The sequence below is a fragment of the Mustelus asterias genome, chromosome 2 (assembly GCF_964213995.1).
Source record: "Mustelus asterias chromosome 2, sMusAst1.hap1.1, whole genome shotgun sequence".
Lineage (NCBI taxonomy): Eukaryota > Metazoa > Chordata > Chondrichthyes > Carcharhiniformes > Triakidae > Mustelus > Mustelus asterias.
Window position 1 is genome coordinate 38,154,241 of NC_135802.1, and position 24,465 is coordinate 38,178,705.

The following is a 24,465-nucleotide window of genomic DNA, read 5'->3' on the forward strand; positions in this document are numbered from 1 at the left end:
ATCCCTAATTACCCTTGAAACAAAGTGGATCATTTCAGAGAGCAGTTAAAAGTCATCCACACTGCTGTGGGTCAAGGGTCACGTATAGATCAGACCAGCTACGGACAGGAAATGTCCTCCCCTGAAGGACAGTGGTGAACCAGATGAGTTTATGACAGTCCAGTCGTTTCCTGACCAGCATTAAAGTGACTAGCATTTTAATCCAGATGCATTAACTATTGAATTTAAATTCCCCAGCTGCCGTGGTGGGATTTGAACTCTCAGCATAGAATAGAATCCGTATATGCAGGAGGCCATTCGGCCCATCGAGTCTGCATCAATCACAATTGCACCCAGGCCCTATTCCTGTAACCCCACACATTTATCTTGCTAATCTCCTGACACTAGGGTCAATTTAGCATGCCCAATCATCACCCTAACCCACACATCTTTGGACTGTGGGAGGAAACCGGAGCACCCGGAGGAAACACATGCAGACACGGGAGAATGTGTAAACTCCACACAGACAGTGACGCGAGGCCGGAATTGAACCCAGGTCCCTGGCGCTGTGAAGCAGCAGTGCTAACCACAGTGCCACTGCAGCATTGGTTATCCAGTGGCCTGGACTGGTCTAGTAACATACCACCCCATACTACCGTCCCCATTAATTAGTATCATTAGAATTAATTAGAAATGATGAGTTCTGAAACTTGTGTTACATAATTAATGCCTTAGCAATGTAGTAGGCATGGAACAAAGGCAGAGTCCAGTAAAGTGAAAACAATTGGTTCATCAAGGAGATGAAATCAAGAACAAAACTCCACTGTGCAATTAGTCAATGTTGCATACAAGGCACCAGTGAAAGTTCTGGTAGAAAAAGAAATGATGTACAATAGGAGTATGGATAAAAAAAGACTCCATTGCAGCAACTAGAATACCATGAACACATTTTCAGAGGACGACAAACAATTTGGATACTTAAGATAAAGGCAAAATGCTGAGGATTCTGGAATCTGAAACGAAAACAGAAAATACTGGAAAATCTCAGCAGGTCTGACAGTGTCTGCGGAAGGAGAATAGAGCCAATGTTTCAAGTCAGGACGACCCTTCGTCAGAGCAATTTGGATACTTGTTGGGGATGAGTGGTCTCTTCTTTATATTTTGCCAGTGCCTAGTTATTCTGGGAAGACTTGGATGATTACCAGTTAATCGTTCAGAAACCCTGATGAAACCTAGTATGTGGTGTTGGCCTCCCTAAAGAGAATGCATTATGCAAGCATTAAGATTAAACTATTATGGACCTGAAAATATTAAACATATTATATGACAATCACGCAGAAAATAGTTCCAAATGGTGCATAATTTTGTTTCTAGATTTAAATCTGAGTATGGCCTTTTCTTATTAACCAATGAAATTAAATCCTTCTTGTGCTGACGGCATGCGTACCAATCACATTTCAATTCTCTTCACTCAAGATTACAGGATACTATCCTGCATTACGACAGTGACTATACTTCAAATGCAGTTCCATGGTTGTAAGGCACTTTGGGACATGCTGAGGTTGTGAAGGATACTATATAAATGCAAGTCTCTCTTTTTCTTTCAACTCACTTTATTAATGAATCGCCTCAATAGGAGTTGTATTGTCCAGTCTGTGATCACAGTCTTTGCTTTCTACAGGGCCAGCTTTTTTGTACAGATGGAAATTTTTCCAATACTTGATTCAATCTTCAGTGGGGTACCTTAGCAAAATCAATGATTTATTTCACTGTAGAGTATCTTTATTAAAGTGTGTCTGAATTGAGCAATTTATACAAAGCTGTGTGAATTGGTTCTACTCCTGCCACAGCTTCTTGCTTCTAAAGCAGATTGGAATGGATTCCACTGAGGAAAGGAAGTCAGACATTGGTAAATTCCCAGGAAATTATAAGAACATAAGAACATAAGAAATAGGAGCAGGAGTAGGCCATCTAGCCCCTCGAGTCTGCCCTGCCATTCAATAAGATCATGGCTGATCTGACGTGGATCAGTACCACTTACCCGCCTGATCCCCATAACCCTTAATTCCCTTACCGATCAGGAATCCATCCATCCGCGCTTTAAACATATTCAGCGAGGTAGTCTCCACCACCTCAGTGGGCAGAGAATTCCAGAGATTCACCACCCTCTGGGAGAAGAAGTTCCTCCTCAACTCTGTCTTAAACCGACCCCCCTTTATTTTGAGGCTGTGTCCTCTAGTTTTAACTTCCTTACTAAGTGGAAAGAATCTCTCCGCCTCCACCCTATCCAGCCCCCGCATTATAAGTCTACAAACCCAATCTCCTCAGCCTCTCCTCATAATCCAAACCCCTCATCTCCGGTATCAACCTGGTGAACCTTCTCTGCACTCCCTCCAATGCCAATATATCCTTCCTCATATAAGGGGACCAATACTGCACACAGTATTCCAGCTGCGGCCTCACCAATGCCCTGTACAGGTGCATCAAGACATCCCTGCTTTTATATTCTATCCCTCTCGCGATATAGGCCAACATCCCATTTGCCTTCTTGATCACCTGTTGTACCTGCAGACTGGGCTTTTGCGTCTCATGCACAAGGACCCCCCAGGTCCCTTTGCACGGTAGCATGTTTTAATTTGTTTCCATTGAGATAGTAATCCCATTTGTTATTATTTCCTCCAAAGTGTATAACCTCGCATTTATCAACGTTATACTCCATTTGCCATATCCTCGCCCACTCACTCAGCCTGTCCAAATCTCTCTGCAGATCTTCTCCGTCCTCCACACGATTCACTTTTCCAAGTGGATTAGTAATTTTACAGATCATAAATAATACATATTTTCATGGATCCAATTGGAAATGAAAAGCAACAGAACCAAATGTTTAAAAAGGTTATAAACTTTTACTGACTACCTTCCAGTAGTTTATTTAAAATGAGTCTGCAGGTAATATAAATTTTCGTTCATCAATTCAGCAGCTTTCTAAAGATACAAGTCTGAATACACCCTTTAAAGTTTCATCTGGATGAGAAAGCATGTAGGAATGGTCTCTTAGGTCATCTGTTGGATTCCAAGTCAGTACTCTTTAAAGGTTTGCCTTCAAATTCATAGCCACAGAACCATCCAGTTCATGCACCAGTCTCTACTAAAACTGACTGAGACCAGACGTTTCAAAACTTAAATCAAATGAACTCTTACTGCCAACTGGCTGTATCATTAAATAATTCTTGCAGCACTCAAATCAATGGATTTTTAGTCTTGAGATTTCTGCTGCCTTAGTGCTTACAGTGGTTGAATGATGTTTTTACAGACACAAGTTCAGTTTATTCAGAGGGCTGCTACCAGGCAACAGTGCAAATGTGCCGTCTACCACCATTTGACCGGTTTAAATAGCCAGCGGTTTCTTTGTTTGCCTTTAGTGAATCCAACAAACTTTTAATCCTCTCGCTAGCTGGTTGTCTCTTCTTTTTACTCTTCCCTCCAGGGGACTGCATGGTGGGAAGAAGCAGAGCTGCTAGTCCCCAGGGTTTGGTATTGGACATTGGCCGTTTGAGCCCCTCTTGCTGCAGGATCCAGGCGCTCTCTCTTGCCGAAGTCACAAACTTCTCCAGCTGGGTCTGATTGACATTCTTGCTCACATTTAGAGCCTGCTCAAATGGGTTCTGAATGTAAAGTGGAGATGCTTCAGGCTTATGTTGTTCTTTCCCCTGGAATGGTTACAAGAACAAAAAATTAAAATGAAGCTACAGCATCTACAAGCTTTAATATTGTCCAAAAGAAAAATAAACCAGTCTGTCATTCAAGAAATTTATAGTATTGTCTGTCTTTTATGGATCCTATTGGTCTATTTCTATCCCGGCTACTGGGAGAGCTCAGTGCAGAAGGCAGCAGAGATGACCGAACTACATCATGTACTACCAGAAATCCACACAAGGGCAAATAAGCAAATTCACTGATACTGAACTTGTGCCCGACTGGATACTGAAAATGCTGGAAAACCTCAGCAGGTCTGACAGCATCTGAGGAGAGAGAATAGAGCCAACGTTTCAAGTCTGGATGACCCTTTGTCAGAAAAGGGCCATCCAAACTCGAAAAATTGGTCCTCTGACGAAGGGTCATCTAGACTTGAAACGTTGGCTCTATTCTCTCTCCACAGATGCTACCAGACTTGCTGTGATTTTCCAGCATTTTCTGTTTTTGTTTCAGATTCCAGTCTCTGCAGTATTTTGCTTTTACCCGACTTTATACTGATGCAGTTATTGCAAATATAGTCAAGTGTAAAATTTTTGTTCATCTGCATATAACAGATTCCTTTTATCTACCCATCATTTAGATAGAATTTATGGCAGAAAAAGCTTTGAGACTGATCAAAGTAGTTTTGCCCTGTGTATGTAGAGCTTCTCCCAGAGATAAAGTGATCTATATTCCAAGCTTATTTGAATTTTACAACATAGGGTTTTGGCCTCTTTTTAGGTCAAACCAAATAAACAAACTCAGATTAAGTCAGGACAAAGCAAAAGGGGCAGCTCCCCAAAAGGAGGGGGGAACAGCCCGAACAAAAATCAAAGTACAAAGGAAACTTTAAAACATCAAATTAAAATGTGATTGTCAGGGTCAATAATGCACCCCAACCCCTGCAGTGCCCAACGGGCGCGGAAGGCGTCAACTTATCAACTGTACAGTCACCAAATGAATGCAAAGGTCACCCCAAATAGTTCAGAAATGATACAATAGCAGCCTTAAAGCAGTGTTGACACAGCATTCCTTGTAATAACCCACATTTGGCTCCTGTCCATTTAGAACAGTACTGGCTGTATTTGAAATGCTGGTACCATACTAAATAAAAACTATATCACACACACTTATTTTTTATCCCACAGTCCAAATTCCAGTATATTTAAGAAGTATAATGTTCAATTATTGAAAATCTGCATTTGCCAATTGTTTTATCAGAATATATATTTGTTGAGCTGGTATTGAGCTGCATCTAGGCCTGGCATTGTTTTATTAAAAAATGCAAGGTTAAACCGACTAAATTATGAATACAGTTCTGAGGAAAATAATATGAAGTTTAAGAGATACTAATATCTCCCATAAACTGAAAAGTTGTAATTGCTTCATCAACGAGTTGAAAAAAATCTAAAACATATGCTTCCTTCAGGTGAACCTGGCCATTGTTTTGGCGTGGACATTACTCATGCAGCAAGTGCCACACTTTCCTACAACAATCATTTCACTTCAAGGTAACAAACTAAAATATTATTCAAATGTTATCCATCAATTTTTTTAAAAATCAGTTTATAAAATCATGGGGCTGATATTTAACCGAATAAATAAATCATCAGAAATCTTTTCCCTGACACAAACCCACTTATTTGCAACATTAACTGAAGTTGGGAGGTGGGCAGGTGATTGACCCGATCAAAGGAGGCTGGTTGCAGCTTTAAACACAGTAGTGAGACTGTGAGCCGCAGCATCAGGCAGTTTTCGAACTTGTTCTACTTTCAGTTTCTGAGCATTGGAAAGTCTGACAACTTCCTTATGCAAGGAGGCAAGTGCCTTACCACCACCTCCCTGGATCCAAATGCTTCCCTCAGCAGCCTCTGTGAATGAGGTTCCGCAAACAAGGCCTGACCTCTCCTATCACAAGGCATCTGACCTCAACCACTGACCTCTACCCAGGATTACTGCCCTACCTCCCTGAGAAACTCCCCCCCCCCCCCCCCACTCTCTTCATCAGTGGCCCATCACCGCATCCGGTCGACCTCCCCCCAGATCGACATCACTCTTCCCAGTCAGCCCCCTAAAATCCAAAGTGCAGAGCTTCTCCTTTTTCTGCTGAAAATATATTCCAGGATATGTTATGTGTAGCATGTACAGTGAGGTCATAAATGTATTATTTCACATGCACCTTTTCATAAGAAATGAATGAGAAATTACAGTTTCCGATGCAGGATTGACCAACTCAAAATAATCCTGCAACTTATGAGTGGAAATCTGTAAAAACTAATTTTAATTATCCTCACTCAAGGAATCAACTTGAGATATTTTAACAATATGTATTTCACATCCTTTGCTCGCAACTTAAGTGGAGAAACAAATGTTGCAAATTCTTTGGGACACCTATTTAAGCCCAGGATAGGACTGTGCAATGAACCTATAGAATGAAATGATCAAACTGAAGTTAACACATTGGGTGTTCTCGCTTTCATTGAGCTGGTATTCTGGCAGCTATAAGCCATACAACTTCCACTTCATCCCACTATGTGAAATGATGCAGCATAGTGACATTACAATACGTATCTAGCACCATTAGCAGCACTTGTTGGTGGCATTACCACTGCTGAATCCTCCACTAGCATCCTTAGCCATATAAATACTGTAGCTTCAAGGGCAGGTTTTGCAGAGAGTAACTTAGCCCCTGACACCCCAGAGCCCGTCCATCATCATCTACAAGACAAGTCAGGTGTGATAGAATACTCTCCACTTGCCTAAATGGGTGCTGCTCTAACTACATTCAAGAAGCTCGACATCATCCAGGACAAAGCAGCTCTCTTGATTGGCATCCCATACAAACATTCACTCCCTCCACCACTGATACAATGTGGCAGCATTGTGTACCATCTACAAGATGCACTACAGCAACTCACTAAGGATCCTTTGGCAGCATCTACCACCTTAAAGAACAAGGGCAGCAGATACATGGGAACATCTGAAGATGTAATATACTTGGATTTCCAAAACGCGTTTGATAAGGTGCCGCACAAAACGCTACTTAGCAAGAAGAGACTCCATGGTGTTTGAGGGTACTATATTAGCATGGATAGAGGATTGGATAGCTGATAGAAGGCAGAGTTGGAATAAGAAGCGCATTTTCAAGGTGGCAACCTGTAACTAGTGTCACATGGATCAGTGCTGAGGCCAGAATTATTTACAATATATATTAATGACTTGGACAAGGGAAGTGAATGTACCATTGCCATGTTTGTGGATGGTGCAAAAATAGGTGGAAAGACAAATGGTGAGGATGACAGAGTCTACAGAGGGATATAGACAGGTTAGGTGAGTGGGCAAAAACATAGCAGATAGGATATAATGTGCACATTGGTAGGAGGAACAAAGAAGTTGAGTATTTAATGGAGAAAGGCTGCAGAAAACTGCATCACAAAGGGATATGAGGGTCCTCATACATTAAAAAAAAGCTAGCATGCAAGTTCAGCAGGTAATGGAAGGCAAATGCAATGTTAGCCTTTACTTCAAGGGGTATACACACTATTAAAAATAGGGAAGTCTTGCTAAAACTATATAAGGCACTAGTTAGACCACACCTGGAATATTGTGAACAGTTTTGATCTCCTTATCGAAGGAAAGATATACTAGCATTTGAGGCAGTCCAGAGAAGGTTCACTAGGTTGATTTTCTTAGAAGAGGTTAAGTAGGTTGGGCCTGCATTCACTGGAGTTTAGAAGAATGAGAGGCGACCTTATTGAGACGAATAGGGTTCTTAGGGGGCTTGAAAGGGTAAATGCTGAGAGGTTGCTCCTCCTGTTGGAGAGTCCAGGAGCAGAATCTCAGAATAAAAGAGAGATAAGAAGGAATTTCTTCACTCAGAAGTGAATCTGTCGCATTCTTTACCACAGAGGCTGGGTTGTTAAGTATGTTAAGGCTAAGATCGACAGATATTTAATCAATTTTTAATTTTGATTTGATTTATTATTGTCACATGTATGAACACAGTGAAAAGTATTGTTTCTTGCACGCTATACAGACAAAGCGTACCGTACATAGGGAAGGAGAGTGCAGAATGTAGTGTTACAGTCATAGCTAGGGTGTAGAGAAAGATCAACTTAATGCGAGGTAGGCCCATTCAAAAGTCTGATGGCAGCAGGGAAGAAGCTGTTTTTGAGTAGGTTGGCACGTGTCCTCAGACTTTTGTATCTTTTTCCCGATGGAAGAAGGTTGAAGAGAGTATGTCCGGGGTGTGTGAATCCTTGATTTTGCTGGCTGCTTTTCCGGGGCAGCTGGAAGTGTAGACAGTTTCAATGGATGGGAGGCTGGTTTGAGTGATGGATTAGGTTTTGTTCATGACCCTTTGTAGTTTGTGGTCTTGGGCAGAGCAGGAGCCATACCAAGCTGAGATACTATGGTGCATCTGTAGGAGTTGGTGACAGTTTTAGCGCGCATGCCGTATTTCCTTCGTCCACCAGTGCCTCAGGAGACTTTCTTAACTATAGCGTCTGCATGGAGGGACCAGGACAGGTTGTTGATCTGGACACGTTAAAACCTGAAGCTCTCGATCATTTCTACTTCATCCCGAAAGAGAAAATGCTGGAAAATCTCAGCAGGTCTGGCAGCATCTGTAAGGAGAGAAAAGAGCTGACATTTTGAGTTTAGATGACCCTTAGTCAAAGCTCTACTTCGTCCCCATTGATTGAGACAAGGGCATGCCCTCCACTATGCTTTCTGAAATTGATGACTATCTCCTTTGTTTTGTTGACATTGAGGGAAAGATTATTGTTGTCGCGCCAGTTCACCAGATTCTCTCTTTCCTTTACTGCATCTCGTCATTGCTCGAGATCTGACCCACAGTGGTGTCATCAGCAAACTTGAAAATCAAGTTGGACGGGAATCTGGCCATACAGAGAAAGGTGTATAGGGAGTATAGTAAGGGGCTGAGGACACAGCCTTGCGGAGCACCGGTGTTGAGGATGATTGTGGAGGTGGTGTGGTTGTTGCCTATCCTTAATGACTGCGGTCTGTGCGTTAGGAAGTCTAGGATCCAGTTGCAGAGGGAGGAGCCGAGCCCCAGGCCACGAAGTTTGGAGTTGAGTCTTGTAGGAATAATGGTGTTGATGGCTGAGCTGCAGTCTATGAATAAGAGTCTGACATAGATGTCTTTGTTATCAGGGTGTTTCAGGGTTGAGTATAGGGCCAGGGAGATGGCGTCTGCTGTGGACCTGTTGTGGTGATATGCGAACTGTAGTGGATTCAGGCAGTCTGCGAGGCAAGAATTGATTTTTGCCATGACTGGCCTTTCGAAACACTTCATAATGATGGATGTCAGAGCCACCGGATGATAATCATTAAGGCACGCTGCCTAGCTTTTCTTTGGTACAGGGATGATGGTCATCTTCTTGAAGCAGGTAGGGGCTTCAGATTGGTGTAGAGAGGGGTTGAAGGTGTCTGCAAACACTGGTCCAGCTGCTTGCCTGGCTACCCCATCTAGGCCAGTTGCTTTCCGTGGGTTGACTTTTGAGAAGGCTGCTCTGACATCGGCAATGGTGACCTCGGATACAGGTTCATCCGAAGCTTCTGGGATGGAGGGTGTGCTGTCACTGATCTCTTGCTCAAAACAGGCATAGCATGCATTGAGCACATCAGGGAGGGGTGCATTAGAGCCGGTGATTTTACCTGCCTTCATCTTGTAGCCTGTTATGCCTTGCAGACTTGCCATAGTCAGCAGGAGTCCGTGTGGCTAGCCTGGAATTCTAGCTTGGTCTGGCACTGTCTTTTGACATCATAGAAATCATAGAAACCCTACAGTACAGAAAGAGGCCATTCGGCCCATCGGGTCTGCACCGACCACAATCCCACCCAGGTCCCACCCCCATATCCCCACATATTTTACCCGCCAATCCCTCTAATCTACGCATCCCAGGACACTAAGGGGCAATTTTAGCATGGCCAATCAACCTAACCCGCACATCTTTGGACATCTTTGATGGATCTCCGTAGATCATATCTGGCTTCAATCAGTATGGGAATCAAGGGTTATGGGGATAAAGTGGGAAAGTGGAGTTGAGGATTATAATCGGATCTGCCATAATCTCTGAGTGGCAGAACAAACTTGGGGGGCCAAATGGCTCCTACATCTAATGGTTACCACCTGCAAGTTCCCCTCCAAGCCACACATCATCCTGACCCTGGAACCATTCCTTTAATGCGGCTGGGTCAAAATCCTGGAACTCTCTCCCTAACATGTACCTAGAACACATGAACTGCAGCCATTAAAGAAAATGGCTCACCACCACCTTCTCAAGGGAAATAAAGGATGGACAAGAAATACTGGCAAGAAATACAGTGATACCCAAAAACCATGAGAGAATAAAGAAAAGTTTATCAGCCAACTAGATGAAAGGGAAAAAAAAGTTTGTTCCAACTTTCCTTAAAATAGGTATTGAACTAAGGTATACAAACAATTGCACTTAATGGAAAGCATGTTTTGCTTCTTGTTATCAGTAAATCTATATACTGCAATACAAGATCTCAGACGTGGAAGTTGATATGAAGTTGTGCACAATAGTCACTCAGTAAGAGCTGTACAAAAGTGCAAACAAGTTTTTTTTAGAAAATAATCCTCCCACTCTCAAATCTCTTTCATTTCATTTCTCTCCCCCCTGCAACTGCTATACCTCTCTTCCCAGCTTTTACTTCTGCTTTGGTCTATGATTCAGCACTGTGCCCTTTCACTGACTATGACTCATTGAGAAACAGCCAGTCATAGGACAGGGATTGCCAATCACAGCAGCCCCACAGCTGCTTAACACTTCAAGGAGCATTAACTGACTGAAGTCAAAACACGCTTCCCTCACTGGGTTGGGTGCTCTGCCTCACAGTTGGCAGTCAATCTCAATAGCTGGCAGTCTTGCAGTCCCAGATTCCAGGAAAAGCCAAGTATGTGGGCGGGGGTTTCTCAAGGCAGGGAGAAGTGGGCTTGGGGAGAGAAGAAGGGAACACCCACGGAGGGAAAATCTGGGGTGGGGTGCTCATATGCAATGTGGGGAAGGTTGAGCAAGGCCCGAGCAGGGGGAGATGCCTGACTTTGACTTCACCCCTGAAATCCTCCCGTTAACTTCATAAAAAGCCAAAGTGGCTGTTACGTGGGAAATCAATGGTCTCAATTGGGGTGAGTTTTTCTCATGTAAGATTGAGGACGGGTTGGGGGTGGGCAGAAGGGAGGTGGGAAGGCCATACAGAACATTTTACGTGCTCCCTTGCCTGCAAACCTATTGGCAAGGGAGTCTCAAAATTCTGCCCATAAAATCACTTCCAGATTATTTAGCCCATCAAATTCGTACCAGCTCTCTGCAAAGGAAGTCTGTCATTCCCGCTGCCTCACTCTATCCTCATAGCGCCCATCTAATTTCCTTCTGAAATCATTTATCTTCCCTGCTTCCACCACCCTCATAGCCAGTGAATGTGAAATCATCAACTTTGATGACGTAAAATAGTTCTTCCTCAAATGCTCCCTGCACCACTTGTCCAAAACCTTAAATTTGTGTCTCTTGGTCCTTGTACCTTCAGCTAATAGGACCACACTTTTATTTCTTCACTGTATCCAAACCAATCCTAATCTTGCATACTTCTGTCAGATTTTTCCCCAAACTCCTTTGCTCCAAGACCAACCCCAGAATCTTCAACCTATGTAGCTAAAATGTCCCATTCCTGGAATCGTTCTGGTAAATTTTTCTGCAGCCTCACAAGCACCTCAATATCCTTTCTAAAGTGCGGTGACTAGAACGGGACACAATACTTTACTTATGGCCTAACCAGAGATTTGTTGTTCTATTCTCCAAAAAAAACCAAAAATGTTACACCACTTTTAATCAGGTGGTGTGAAGCTACCATCACATTGCACTGAATTTAATTGCTGTATACTCAGTACAAAAGTTTGCATGCAATTATATAACGGGATTTGAATCGAGATTGATTTCATCCCTACTCAAAAAATCATATTTTTCAAATATACAATTTCAGTTTTAACAAATATTGGAGCACACTTAAGATTTTAAAATACAAAAACAAAGGATGGGAACAACAAATCACTGCAATGAATAGTACCATGTTAAATAATATGACGGTGGAATGCTATCAAAAAGCCTCTCAATAGTTTCTATCTCAACAAAGAAGCTGGGAGAGAAGAACTGGTCCTAGTCATTTCAAGATCTGACCTTGAACTCAACTACAGACCAGTTGCGGCCTGTGGTTTAAGCTATACCCAACGGCTTGTCCGAAAATACCATCTTCTCAAGGGCATGGACAATAAATAAATGATGACCTTGCCAACAACGCCCACATCCCATGAATGAATAAAATTAAAACTACAAACTTTCCTTCCAACAGCTACTTCATTCAAAAGACAACCAAGATTTAATTTTCGAATTGGGGTTCTCCTTCAAGGCCGTTAACTTCAGAGGGCATTGGAGAGTCAACCGCATTGCTGTGGGTCTGGAGTGACATATAGTAAGAAGTTTAACAACACCAGGTTAAAGTCCAACAGGTTTATTTGGTAGCAAAAGCCACACAAGCTTTCGGAGCTCCAAGCCCCTTCTTCAGGTGAGTGGGAATTCTGTTCACAAACAGGGCATATAAAGACACAGACTCAATTTACATGAATAATGGTTGCAATGCAAATACTTACAGCTAATCAAGTCTTTAAGATACAAACAACGTGAGTGGAGAGGGCATCAAGACAGGCTAAAAAGATGTGTATTGTCTCCAGACAAGACAGCCAGTGAAACTCTGCAGGTCCAGGCAAGCTGTGGGGGTTACAAATAGTGTGACATGAACCCAATAACCCGGTTGAGGCCGTCCTCGTGTGTGCGGAACTTGGCTATCAGTTTCTGCTCAGCGACTCTGCGCCGTCGTGTGTCGTGAAGGCCGCCTTGGAGAGCGCTTACCCGAATATCAGAGGCCGAATGCCCGTTACGGGTTCTCCAAGGCGGCCTTCACGACACACGACGGTGCAGAGTCACTGAGCAGAAACTGATAGCCAAGTTCCACAGACACGAGGACGGCCTCAACCAGGATATTGGGTTCATGTCACACTATCTGTAACCCCCACAGCTTGCCTGGACCTGCAGAGTTTCACTGGCTGTCTTGTCTGGAGACAATACACATCTTTTTAGCCTGTCTTGATGCTCTCTCCACTCACATTGTTTGTATCTTAAAGACTTGATTAGCTGTAAGTATTCGCATTGCAACCATTATTCACGTAAATTGAGTCTGTGTCTTTATATGCCGTTTGTGAACAGAATTCCCACTCACCTGAAGGGGCTTGGAGCTCCGAAAGCTTGTGTGGCTTTTGCTACCAAATAAACCTGTTGGACTTTAACCTGGTGTTGTTAAACTTCTTACTGTGTTTACCCCGTCCAACGCCGGCATCTCCACATCGCGACATATAGGCCAGACCAGGCAAGGACATCAGATTTCCTTCCCTAAAAGGACATTCGTGAACCAGATGGGTTCTTAGTATAACAATCGAAAATGGTTTCATGGTCATCATTAGACTTTCAATTCCAGGTATTTTATTGAATTCAAATTTTACCATCTGCCATGATGGGATTCGAACCTGGCTCGCCAGAGCATTACCCTGGGTCTCTGAATTATTAGCTCCGTGACAATACCACTCAAAAAAAATTATAATGATATCAGTTAATGTTTGATCAAAACTAGATAGTAAGGATCCACATTAGAAAAATCAATAAGTTACGTAAATGTCAGTGTCTGTAACATACTAACCTTTCTGATATTGATGGACATTTGATTGAAAGCAAAGTTGCCATAAAATTCAAAGAATTCTTGCAGAAGCTCCTCTGTTGAAAAATCCAAGTTGGAAATTAAACATGCAAACCAGAATTGCACATCACTTTTTATGGTAATTTTACACTTCCTGCTTACCTAGTGTCTCTGTATTTTGGGAAGGCTTTATTTTGTTATTCAAAACAAATGTGCAGTCATGACTTTCAATAACATGTTTATCTTCTGCTTCTGAAAAAGAACAGTGTCATTATCAGTCTTCCTAATATAAAAGCATATAGGGAGAGGACAGGGAAACACACTTCCAGTCAATAACTTCAGCTAAACTTGTAGTATTGGCACAGGTATGGTGGGCTGAATGTGCTCCTGGGCTGTAAATTCTATATTTCCTCAATATCCTTAAACATTAAAAAAGCAATGGATCTGCACAGGAAGGCAGGAGGTCATTGGAAGGTCACGGAAAGAATGAAATGTAATTATCCAGGTTCCCTTAACATTGATTACCCTATGATTCAAATGAATAAGTGCTGTACATTAAGCAGGGTGCGGGGAACAATAAATCGGGGCCCTTGTCCCTTTAATAGCAATATGACAACATATCTTAAATATCCTCACCTTGAAGCTGGGGGGTTGCAGCAGCACAAACAGCCAATCACCTTCAGAAATGTATTATTAATGCTTCAAACATAACAGGAGCATAATAACATTCACTACTGGATCAAAAAGTGTCACCATAAGACCATAACAACATAAAACCAATGTAAAACTTATACTACAACGGTCGTGAATGTAGCCCAATCCGTCACGCAAACCAGTCTCCCATCCATTGATTCTGTCTTCACTTCCCACTGCCTCGGCAAATCAATCGGCATAATTAAGGACCCCACGCACCCCGGACATTCTCGTTTCCACCACCTTCCGTCGGGAAAAAGATACAAAAGTCTGAGGTCACAAAGCAACCGACTCAAGAACAGCTTCTTCCCTGCTGCCATCAGGCTTTTGAACGGACCTACCTTGCATTAAGTTGATCTTTCTCTACACCCCAGCTTTGCCTGTAATACTATATTCTGCGCTTTCTCGTTTCCTTCTCAATGAATGGTATGCTTTGTCAGAGAGAGGCTGGCCATTCTGTAGAAAGCGGCTTATCCTGATTCACTAAAACCTCCGAAACATCTGCCGGATGCAAGCAGGATTGTGATGGAATGTTCTTCTCTTGCCTAGATGGGTAGTGTTGTAAAACACTCAACGAGTTTGACACTGAGGTCAAAGCTATCTGCTTGAATGTCAACTTAAGTACTAACTTTAATAACCATTTCCTCACCAACGATGTACCATATCTGCTGTGTGTACTGCAGCAATTCACCAAGGCTTCTTGTTCAGCAACTCCCAAACCTGTGACCTCCACATGCAGAAGGATAAGGACAAATTTGCACAGAAGACCATTATTTCCAAACTTATCTCCAGGCCACAGTCACCCCAAGTTGGACATGCATTGCAGTTCCTTCATCGGTGCTTAGTTAAAATCCCAAAATGCTCTAACAGTACTGTGGAAGCACCTTTACAGTAAGAAGTTTAACAACACCAGGTTAAAGTCCAACAGGTTTATTTGGTAGCAAAAGCCACACAAGCTTTCGAAGCTCTAAGCCCCTTCTTCAGGTGAGTGGGAATTCTGTTCACAAACAGAGTTTATAAAGACACAGACTCAATTTACATGAATAATGGTTGGAATGCGAATGCTTACAACTAATCAAGTCTTTAAGAAACAAAACAATGGGAGTGGAGAGAGCATCAAGACAGGCTAAAAAGATGTGTATTGTCTCCAGACAAGACAGCCAGTGAAACTCTGCAGGTCCACGCAACTGTGGGCGTTACAAATAGTGTGACATGAACCCAATATCCCGGTTGAGGCCGTCCGCGTGTGTGCGGAACTTGGCTATCAGTTTCTGCTCAGCGACTCTGCGCTGTCGTGTGTCGCGAAGGCCGCCTTGGAGAACGCTTACCCGAATATCAGAGGCCGAATGCCCGTGACCGCTGAAGTGCTCCCCAACAGGAAGAGAACAGTCTTGCCTGGTGATTGTCGAGCGGTGTTCATTCATCCGTTGTCGCAGCGTCTGCATAGTTTCCCCAATGTACCATGCCTCGGGACATCCTTTCTTGCAGCGTATCAGGTAGACAACGTTGGCCGAGTTGCAAGAGTATGTATATTCGGGTAAGCGTTCTCCAAGGCGGCCTTCGCGACACACGACAGCGCAGAGTCGCTGAGCAGAACACCAGCATCGCGAGAACAACTAGGCATGGGCAATATATGTATACCTCAAAATTAACATTTTTTAATAAGAGGCAATGGCAATGAGACAAAACTAAAGAAGTTAGAACTCTTAATTCTGATTTCTTAATGGGCCACCATCAGCACTCTTCTTAATCATGACCACCACTATTTACATTCCCTTTGCTTTTTTGTCCATGACATCTTTTGTCAATCTCCCCTGATCTCCACCAATCACTGGTTCTCGATCCAGCAGCGTCTTGCCTCCACCAACACCACAACAATATAAATCTCACCCTATCCAGTAGTCAAGAGGCATAAAGGAAGAGGTTAGTCATATGTGCACGTACTTTTTATCAAGTGCATTATCTTTACAGAAACAGCGGTGGAAACATAAACCATAATAGCTCTCTCAGAAGCATTTAAATATTTGAAGGAGGAACTTGCGAGGTTATGAGATAGCTCTTGCAGAGTAGTGTCACAGGCATGCTAAGGAATATTTCTTCCTATGACTCTAAGTTGATGTGACACCGTGGTCTGAAATAGTGACATATAGAGGATACTGAAATCTCTTGGCCTGCATTACCTGCTAAGTCTCTGAGCTGGTCCAATGTTGGTATGATTGGCGGATTTCTCTTCTGCAGCAGGAAAAGAACCATCATGGTCAATGAGAAGTTAGTGATCCAGGAACCAGGAATGTTGCTGGTGATCCCTTGCGAACGGGCCCAGCAACGAACACCAAACACCAGGGCCCGTACTCGAGGGTCAATATTGGAATAAATATAAAGGAGTTCCGTGCTTCGCATGGCAATTCTACAACAAAAGTAAAATGAGCAGAGTTTAAAACCTGATTCAAAGATTAACGTATAAATTCTCAATCTCAATTATAAACAGTACTTTTTAAATTGTTAATTTAGTGAAATGCTACCAATTTCTTTACTTTAAAAATATTTCTTGATTTGCATGTAACGTGAATGTCATAAATTAAGCCAAAGGCACACTAACATGAACAGATGATAGTGGAGCATACTGTCTAATGTGAACTTAAATTTAATTGTCCGATCAAAGTTAAGCTTCAATTTATTAATTTGAACTGTTTTAATTCACAATTTAAAGCATTATTTTGCTCATAGTATATTTCATGATTGGTGGCCTGTTAGTCAAATGAACTCAGACAGGTCTCTTGAAAAATTATCTTGACATGTTTAATCGTAGAATCCCTCCAGTGCAGAAGGAGCCATTTGGCCCACTGAGCCTGCACTGACAACAATCCCATCCAGGCCCTATTCCCGTGACTCCACACATTTACCCTGTTAATCTCCCTGACACTAAACAGCAACTTAGCATGGCCAATGCACCTAACTCGCACAACTTTGGATTTTGGACATCTTAAACTATAGATCAGAACAAATATTTAAACTAAGTTATTGCTTAAATTCTATGGTAGAAATTTTTCAATAGAACCTTGCTGCAGATCATTAACTTTAATTACTGGTTTATCTTCAGAGTGTGTGTTCATTGAGGCAGCATGAGATCTCATTGGCAGCATCTTCCTTCCAAAATTCAAAGTAAGAGGAGTTCTTCTGACCTCAGTTAGCACGAGTCAAAAGAAAGCCAGTTTTGCAAAAAAAAAGTCAGTTGTTCATAGTTGAAGTGTGTGACATTCTAGAACTTAAAACTGAAAGAAATGCTTAAATGCAGAAAGGTGCTTACGAGACTAGTCAATGCCGATAATGGTTGGAGATGTTAGCTGCAATAAGGATGACAGTTGAAACTCCATCTGAAGTAATACACTTCAGTTGGGAGGAAATGGATAGTTGGGTTATTTCTGGAAGCTCAGTGTCTTTCTTGCACAATAAGAGTCATTGGTAATACACAAAATGTGTTTGGTGTTCCTCACCTATTATTGGCAGTGAGATCACATTGTAATCCTGAAGGTTGATGGGAGAACTTCACCAATGGGCAACGAGCATTGAGTATTTTCTGTATTCCTGTGCACCCTGGGGCAAACTGGTCAATGCATTCTCCTATCACTGAAAGGGTGCTTTGTGTTGCCACCCTTTCTGATGCCACTCTTTTTGTTCCATATTCCATGGAGAAGGCACCTCCTGTCTAAAAAAAAAGACAAAACTAGTAAGCAAAGAACACCACTGACAATTTGAAGGAATGTCTAGTGTCCAGCTCTTCATCACACATAAGAACATAAGAGACATTACTCTCTGTTTCAACACCCCAAGTTATTAAGATAGACAGTAAATAGTTGAGGTCCTCCCACCCCGTCAAGACCTCTCAGGGCCTGAAAGGTTTCAATCAGGTGGCCTCTTACTCTTCTAAATTCCAGTGGATATAAACTTATTCTGTCCAACCTTTCCACGTAAGACAACCTGTCCATTCCTGAAACTAATCTAGTCAACTTTCTCTGAACTGCTTCTAATGCATTTACATCCTTCCTTAAGTAAGGAGGCCAACACTGTAAAGAGTATTCCAGATGTGGTCTCACCAGTGCTGGGCAGATCTGAAGTATAACCTCTCCATTTCTGTATTTAATTCCCCTTGCAATAAACAATAACATTCCACTTGCTTTCCAAATGACTTGCTGTCCCAGCCTTTTATTAATTATTCACGAAGACATCTAGATTTCTCTGAATCTCAAGAGCTCTGCAATCTCTCACTTGTCAGATAAAATGTTTTTTTTAATTCTCCCGGTGAGAAAGGACAATTGAACATTTTCCAACATCGTACACCATTTACCAGATCTTTGTCTACAAATTAAGCTATGTTCCTTTGTAACCTCTTTATGTTCTCTTCACAACTTACTCCTACCTATGTCTCATCAGCAAATTTAGCAACCATGCCATTGGCCCTTTAATCAAAATCATTTATCTAAATTGTAAAATGTTGAGGCCCCAGAACAGATCCCTGTGGCAAACATCCTACCAATCAGAAAAGGACCCTTTTAGCCAATCTTCAATCCATGACAATATGTAACTCCCTACACCATGAGCTTTTATTTTCTGCAATAAGTTTTGATATGGCACCTTATCAAATGCCTTCTGGGAATCTAAGTACAGTACCTCCACCAGTTCCCCTTCATCCACAACACATGTAACTCCTTCAAAGAACTCCAATAAATTGGTTAAACATGATTTCCCTTTCACAAAACACTTGGACTCTGCCCAATTGTCTTGAATTTTGCCAAGTACTCAGCTATCACATTTTTAAACCCATCTGACTTTCCAGTTTGAATGTAGATTAAAGTCCCCCATTGTTATTGCTGTAACTTTCTGACAAGCTCACATTATTTCTTCCTTTATACGCTGTTCTATCATGTAGTTACAATTAAGGGGCCTGTACACCACTCCCAGAAATGACTTCTTGCCTTTATCATTTCTCATTTCAATCAAAATCACATCTGCATCCTGGTTTTCTGAACTTAGGTCATCTTTCCCTAATGTACTATATACTATCATTAATGAACAGTGCTACCCCTGAACTTTTATCTAACTTCCTGTCCTTACTAAATGTACCCTTCAATATTCAGGTCCTGATCTCTGTCATCCTGTAGCCACGTCTCTGTAATGGCCATCAGATCATACTTACTTATTTCTATTTGCACTCTCAATCCGTCTGTTTGGCTTTGAATGTTACATGCATTCAGATAGAGCCTTTAGTTTTGTCCTTTTATTATTTTTGTAACCTCTAGTTTTATCTTCTCGTTTACTTTGAATATTTGTACTCTGTCACTTCCAGTTATGGTCTGTTTATCAATTCCCATATTATCTTTCTTTACTGCCTTGTCTCAACTCTTTGATTTAACACATCTCAAATTTAAACCCTATCCCCATTATTTAGTTTAAAACCGTCTCTACTTCCCTTGTTATGCGGATTGCTAGAACACCAGCCCCAGCGTAGTTCAGGTTTAGGCCATCTCAACAATACAGCCCCCACTTTCCCCAGTACTGGTGCCAGTGCTCCACGAACTAGAACCCTTCTCTCTCACGCCAGTCTTTGAGCCATGCATTTATTAATCTTATTTGCCCTGTGCAAATTTGCATGTGGCTCAGGTAATAGTCCACAGATCATAACCTTTGGGGTTCCGCTTCTTAATTTGGTGCCTAGCTCCTCATACTGACTATGCAGAACTTGCTTCCTTGTCCTGCCTATGTCATTGCTACCCACATGGACCACAACAATTGGATCCTCCCCCTCCCACTGCAAGTTCCTCTATCCCTGAGCAGATGTCCTGAACCCTGGCATTGGTCAGGCACACAACGAATAGGACTCTTGCTCTTTTACTGCAGAAAAGTGTTAATCTCCCTCACTATACTACCCCCTACTACGACTATGACTTTTCCCACAGCTCCAAAATACACAGATCTACTTCCAAACTACAGATCAGTCCTTGGGGACTGTGAAAGCTAATGCAGCCCTCTCTCAGTAAGGCTATGTTGTATGAAGAACAAATTTCAAAATAAGGAAAGGTCTTTTGGCAATGTGTGAATACTTCATCGCAGGTTTCTCCCCAAATAAATTTTGTTTGCTCCAGGAGAATATTTACTATGTCAAAACACTAAGCCCATGAAAAAAGTCTCAACAGGGAATTCCCCGAGGCAAATAGGGAAGAAAATAGTTTGAGTCATTGATAACTACTTGTTAGAATTGATTTCCGAGAGTCAGTCTCTCTGCATCAACTTGTTGTGATTATTTTAGGTGCAAGGGTTGTCTTCTCTTGTTTCTAAATGGATGAGTAGTTTGTGGTTTATCTTTCAGTGGTCTCAACTATAAATCAGGGCTGTGACTAGATTTCCGAGAAAAATTAGATATTTTGCTGTGAATGATTCCACGACTAATCCATGTTGAAGAGAAAATGTGAGAAGACTGGAAAGTCCTGTCCCAGATCAACAAAATTTGCATAGTCCACCTCCCTGCCTGTTACAATTCCTTTGGTAGGGAGTTAAATCAAAGCCAGAGATATGCTGCTGATGAGAGATTCATGTTTACCAAGTAGAATTAATATTGCCAGTCTTTTCCTACAAGGATGAGTTCTTGGCTTGCAGTGTGGAACCCATAGCTTTATTACAGCTGATGGATCATTGCACCTTCTAGAGTTTACAACAGTGCTGTATTTGATATGTCCAGCAACAGCAAACCAGCCCCAAGTGATTCAATTTCTTTTTACAATATGTAAGTTAACTTGGTATAGAAATCTTACTCCGAAAACCTATACATATTAATTGATTTAGTTTCTCCAACTCTGAGCTGATACATGATCAAGTTGTGAAGTGCACAGCTTACATAAAACAATCTAGCTGTCTTTGCAATCTTTGTATACATTATTCAGCATATACTTTGACCCTGTTCTGTTCCTGCAATAATAGGCACAATTCAGTTTATACTCCCCTACTGCTCAAAGGAATTCTCACTAACTTTCGGAGTACTCCTCCACTAAACATGGTGTAACATTACAGATGTAGATTATTACACCCACTTTTACTACTTTCACTGTTGATCTATTCTATACCTTGTCTAGATTGCTCTGGAGAAAATAATGCAGCTTTGTCCTAAATTAAATATTTTAGAGACTCCAGTTAATGGCAAATGGTCAAAGAAAAACATTGGTCCAGATGTTCCAGTTGATAGCATAAAGTTATCAAGGGCAAGGCGATACAGTAGATGGTCTATCTCAGGTTAACAGGATATAACAAATGATAACAAATGATAAATGAGACATTGTAACTCAGGATAAAATTCTATCTACAATATTAATTTTATTTAACCATTTACTGACACATGGCTACCATAAATGAGTGTACAAAACAAGTTTCAAAGGATCCAACACCCACCCTCTTTTCCCTTATTTGCATTTGTAATGCTTCAACGATACCATCCATAGGTATAGGATTAGCTTTCATGCGTACACTGTCAGCACGGAGTTCTGCCTCTCTACCATCTCCCAAGATTCCTCAACTGTCTCTGTATTACCAAACTATTTGTCCGAGCTGACCTCAGATGAATCACAACTCCCTGGAACTCTGGATTAGGAGGATGAAAGCAGTTGGCTCTCACCAGAAATTGTTTCCTTACCACTGAGTCCATCCTTCTCCCTGTATATCGACTCAGGCTGAACTAGACCTTTTGTAACTTTGTGGTCTTGGTTTAACACCTCATAAATCAAGGTGACTACCATCCCCCCTGCAGCACCATCCACTTGTGTCCAATCTCTGCCTTTCCATCACTGAAATCCCTATACATGCTTTCACCATGCTCTGAACTTGACTGCACTGATGCCTCAGTGCTTACCTTCCATCCTACATCCTCCAGAAAGAAAATCTTGTCGAAACTCTGCTTCGTGTATCCTGTCCTGCATGTCTATCAATGACAATTCTCAATGAGCTCTACTGGCTTCCTGTCGCACAACACAACATTTAAAATCCTCACACTTATCTTTGTATCTCTTTCTGAGCCCTTGCCACCCTGCTTCTGCAGTCTCTTTTGCCCTTGTAGCACCTACCAAACACTCAGTTCCCAGGACTTATGCATTTATTGCATTCCCCTGCCCAATGCACCAAACCTTAAATTAACTCTTTCTTCCCACAGATGCTGTTAGAGCTGCTGAGTATTTCCAGCACTTTTGTTTTACGCTGTTTAAGTGCTGCAGTTCTACTCTCAGGGGAACTCCTCCATAAGCACTATACCCTGTCTACTTAAAAAAAAATGCATTCCACCAATCTTTTCATTACACCACACCCTCCAATTTCTCCCTTCCTGTTTAAATGTTCTTGAGACATTAAAATTTGATTAGATTTCTGATGGGCACCAAATAACTTGAATGCTTCACTTTATTTGAATAATAAAAATAAATTAAACACAGTAAACAAAACTGCCTGACTGCTTCAGGGAAACATCCTTAGTAAAGATATTTTCCAGGGTTCAGAACAGAAACATTTTATTCAGCCAGTGGGATACTGGACATGGGCCATTCATATTAGACAGATTCTCATCAAGTTTCTTGATGAGGGCAGCACGGTAGCGCAGTGGTTAGCACTGCTGCTTCACAGCTCCAGGGTCCCGGGTTCGATTCCCGGCTCGGGTCACTGTCTGTGTGGAGTTTGCACATTCTCCTCGTGTCTGCGTGGGTTTCCTCCGGGTGCTCCGGTTTCCTCCCACAGTCCAAAGATGTGCGGGTTAGGTTGATTGGTCAGGTTAAAAATTGCCCCTTAGAATCCTAAGATGCGTAGGTGAGAGGGATTAGCGGGTAAATATGTGGGGGTAGGGCCAGGGTGGGATTGTGGTCGGTGCAGACTCGATGGGCCGAATGGCCTCCTTCTGCACTGTAGGGTTTCTATGATTTCTATGATTATGATTGCATAATCCAGACTTACATTCCTGTGCAATCCTGAAGAGTTGCACAACTTTTCCCTTTTTAATTTATTCTTTCATGGGGTGTGGGTGATGTTGGCTGGGTCAACATTTATTGTCCATCCCCAATTGCTCTGGAAAACATGGTCGTGAGCCACCTTCTTGAATCGCTGCAGTTGTGTGTTGGTACCCCTACACTGCTATTAGGGAGGAAATTCCAGGATTTTGACCCAATGACTATGAAGGAACAGATATATATTTCAAAGTCAGGATGGCGTGCAACTTGAAAGGGAACTTGCAGATGGTGGTGTTCCCATACATCTGCTGTCCTTATCCTTCTAGTTGGTAGACATCATGGGTTTGAATGGTGCTGTCAAAGGAGGCTTGATGTGTTGCATCTTGTATATCATAGTTGTGTAGTGGAGTCTGTGAATGTTAATAGGTGGTGGATAGAATGCTAATCAAGTAGGCTGCACGAGTGTTATTGGAGCTGCTTTAATTCAGGCAAGTGGAGAGCATTCCATCATACTCTTGACTTGTGCTGCGTGGATAGTGGAGAAGTTTAGGGGAGTCTGGAGGTAAGTTACTTCAGAGTTACTTCAGAACTCTTACTGTGTTCACCCCAGTCCAACGCCGGCATCTCCACATCATGGTAAGTTACTTGCCACAGAATTTTCAGCCTCTGACCTGTTCTTGTAGCCACTATATTTATATAGCCAGTTAAGTTGCTGCTCAATCATAACCCCAAAAATGTAGACAGTGGAGGAATCGGTGTTAGCAATGCACTGAATGTCAAGGGGAATTGGTTAAATTCTCTTTTGTCACTGCTGGGCATTGTATAGCGCAAATGTTATTTGCTGCTCATCATCACAAGCCTGAGTGTTTTCCAGGTCTTGTTGCATTTGGAAATGGACAGTTTCAGTATCTGAGAAGTTGCAAATGGTGCCATGCATTGTGCAACCATTAATGAACATCCCCACTTCAGATCTTATGATGGAAGGTTGATTGATGAAGCAGCTGAAGATGGTTGGGCTGAGGACACTACCCTGAGGAACTCCTGCAGTGATGTCTTGAGACTGAGATTGTTGACCTCCAACAACTAGAACCATCTTCCTTTGAACCAGGTACAACTCCAACCACCAGAGCATTACACCCTGTCCCCCAATTCCCATTAACTTCTGGATAAAAGCAAATTACTACAGATGCTGGAACCTGAAACCAAAAGAGAAAATGCTGGAAAATCTCAGCAGGTCTGGCAGCATCTGTAAGGAGAGAAAAGAGCTGATGTTTCGAGTCCAGATGACCCTTTGTCAAAGCTGATT

General features: G+C 42.1%; 1 protein-coding gene across 2 annotated transcripts in view; it reads right to left on the minus strand.

Annotated features, from left to right (window-relative positions):
* Nucleotides 1–1,583: 1,583 nt before the first annotated feature.
* The window catches only part of mtpap (mitochondrial poly(A) polymerase), a 57,330-nt gene continuing 34,448 nt past the window's right edge, over nucleotides 1,584–24,465 (minus strand). For both annotated transcript variants that reach the window (XM_078233585.1, XM_078233596.1), the window contains 5 exons: nucleotides 17,685–17,896; nucleotides 16,371–16,597; nucleotides 13,660–13,749; nucleotides 13,501–13,574; nucleotides 1,584–3,686 (listed from right to left, as the gene is read on the minus strand). In XM_078233585.1, coding sequence (XP_078089711.1) covers nucleotides 3,318–3,686; nucleotides 13,501–13,574; nucleotides 13,660–13,749; nucleotides 16,371–16,597; nucleotides 17,685–17,896 — 972 coding nt within the window. In that variant the 3' untranslated portion in view covers nucleotides 1,584–3,317. The remainder of the gene's footprint in view (nucleotides 3,687–13,500; nucleotides 13,575–13,659; nucleotides 13,750–16,370; nucleotides 16,598–17,684; nucleotides 17,897–24,465) is intronic.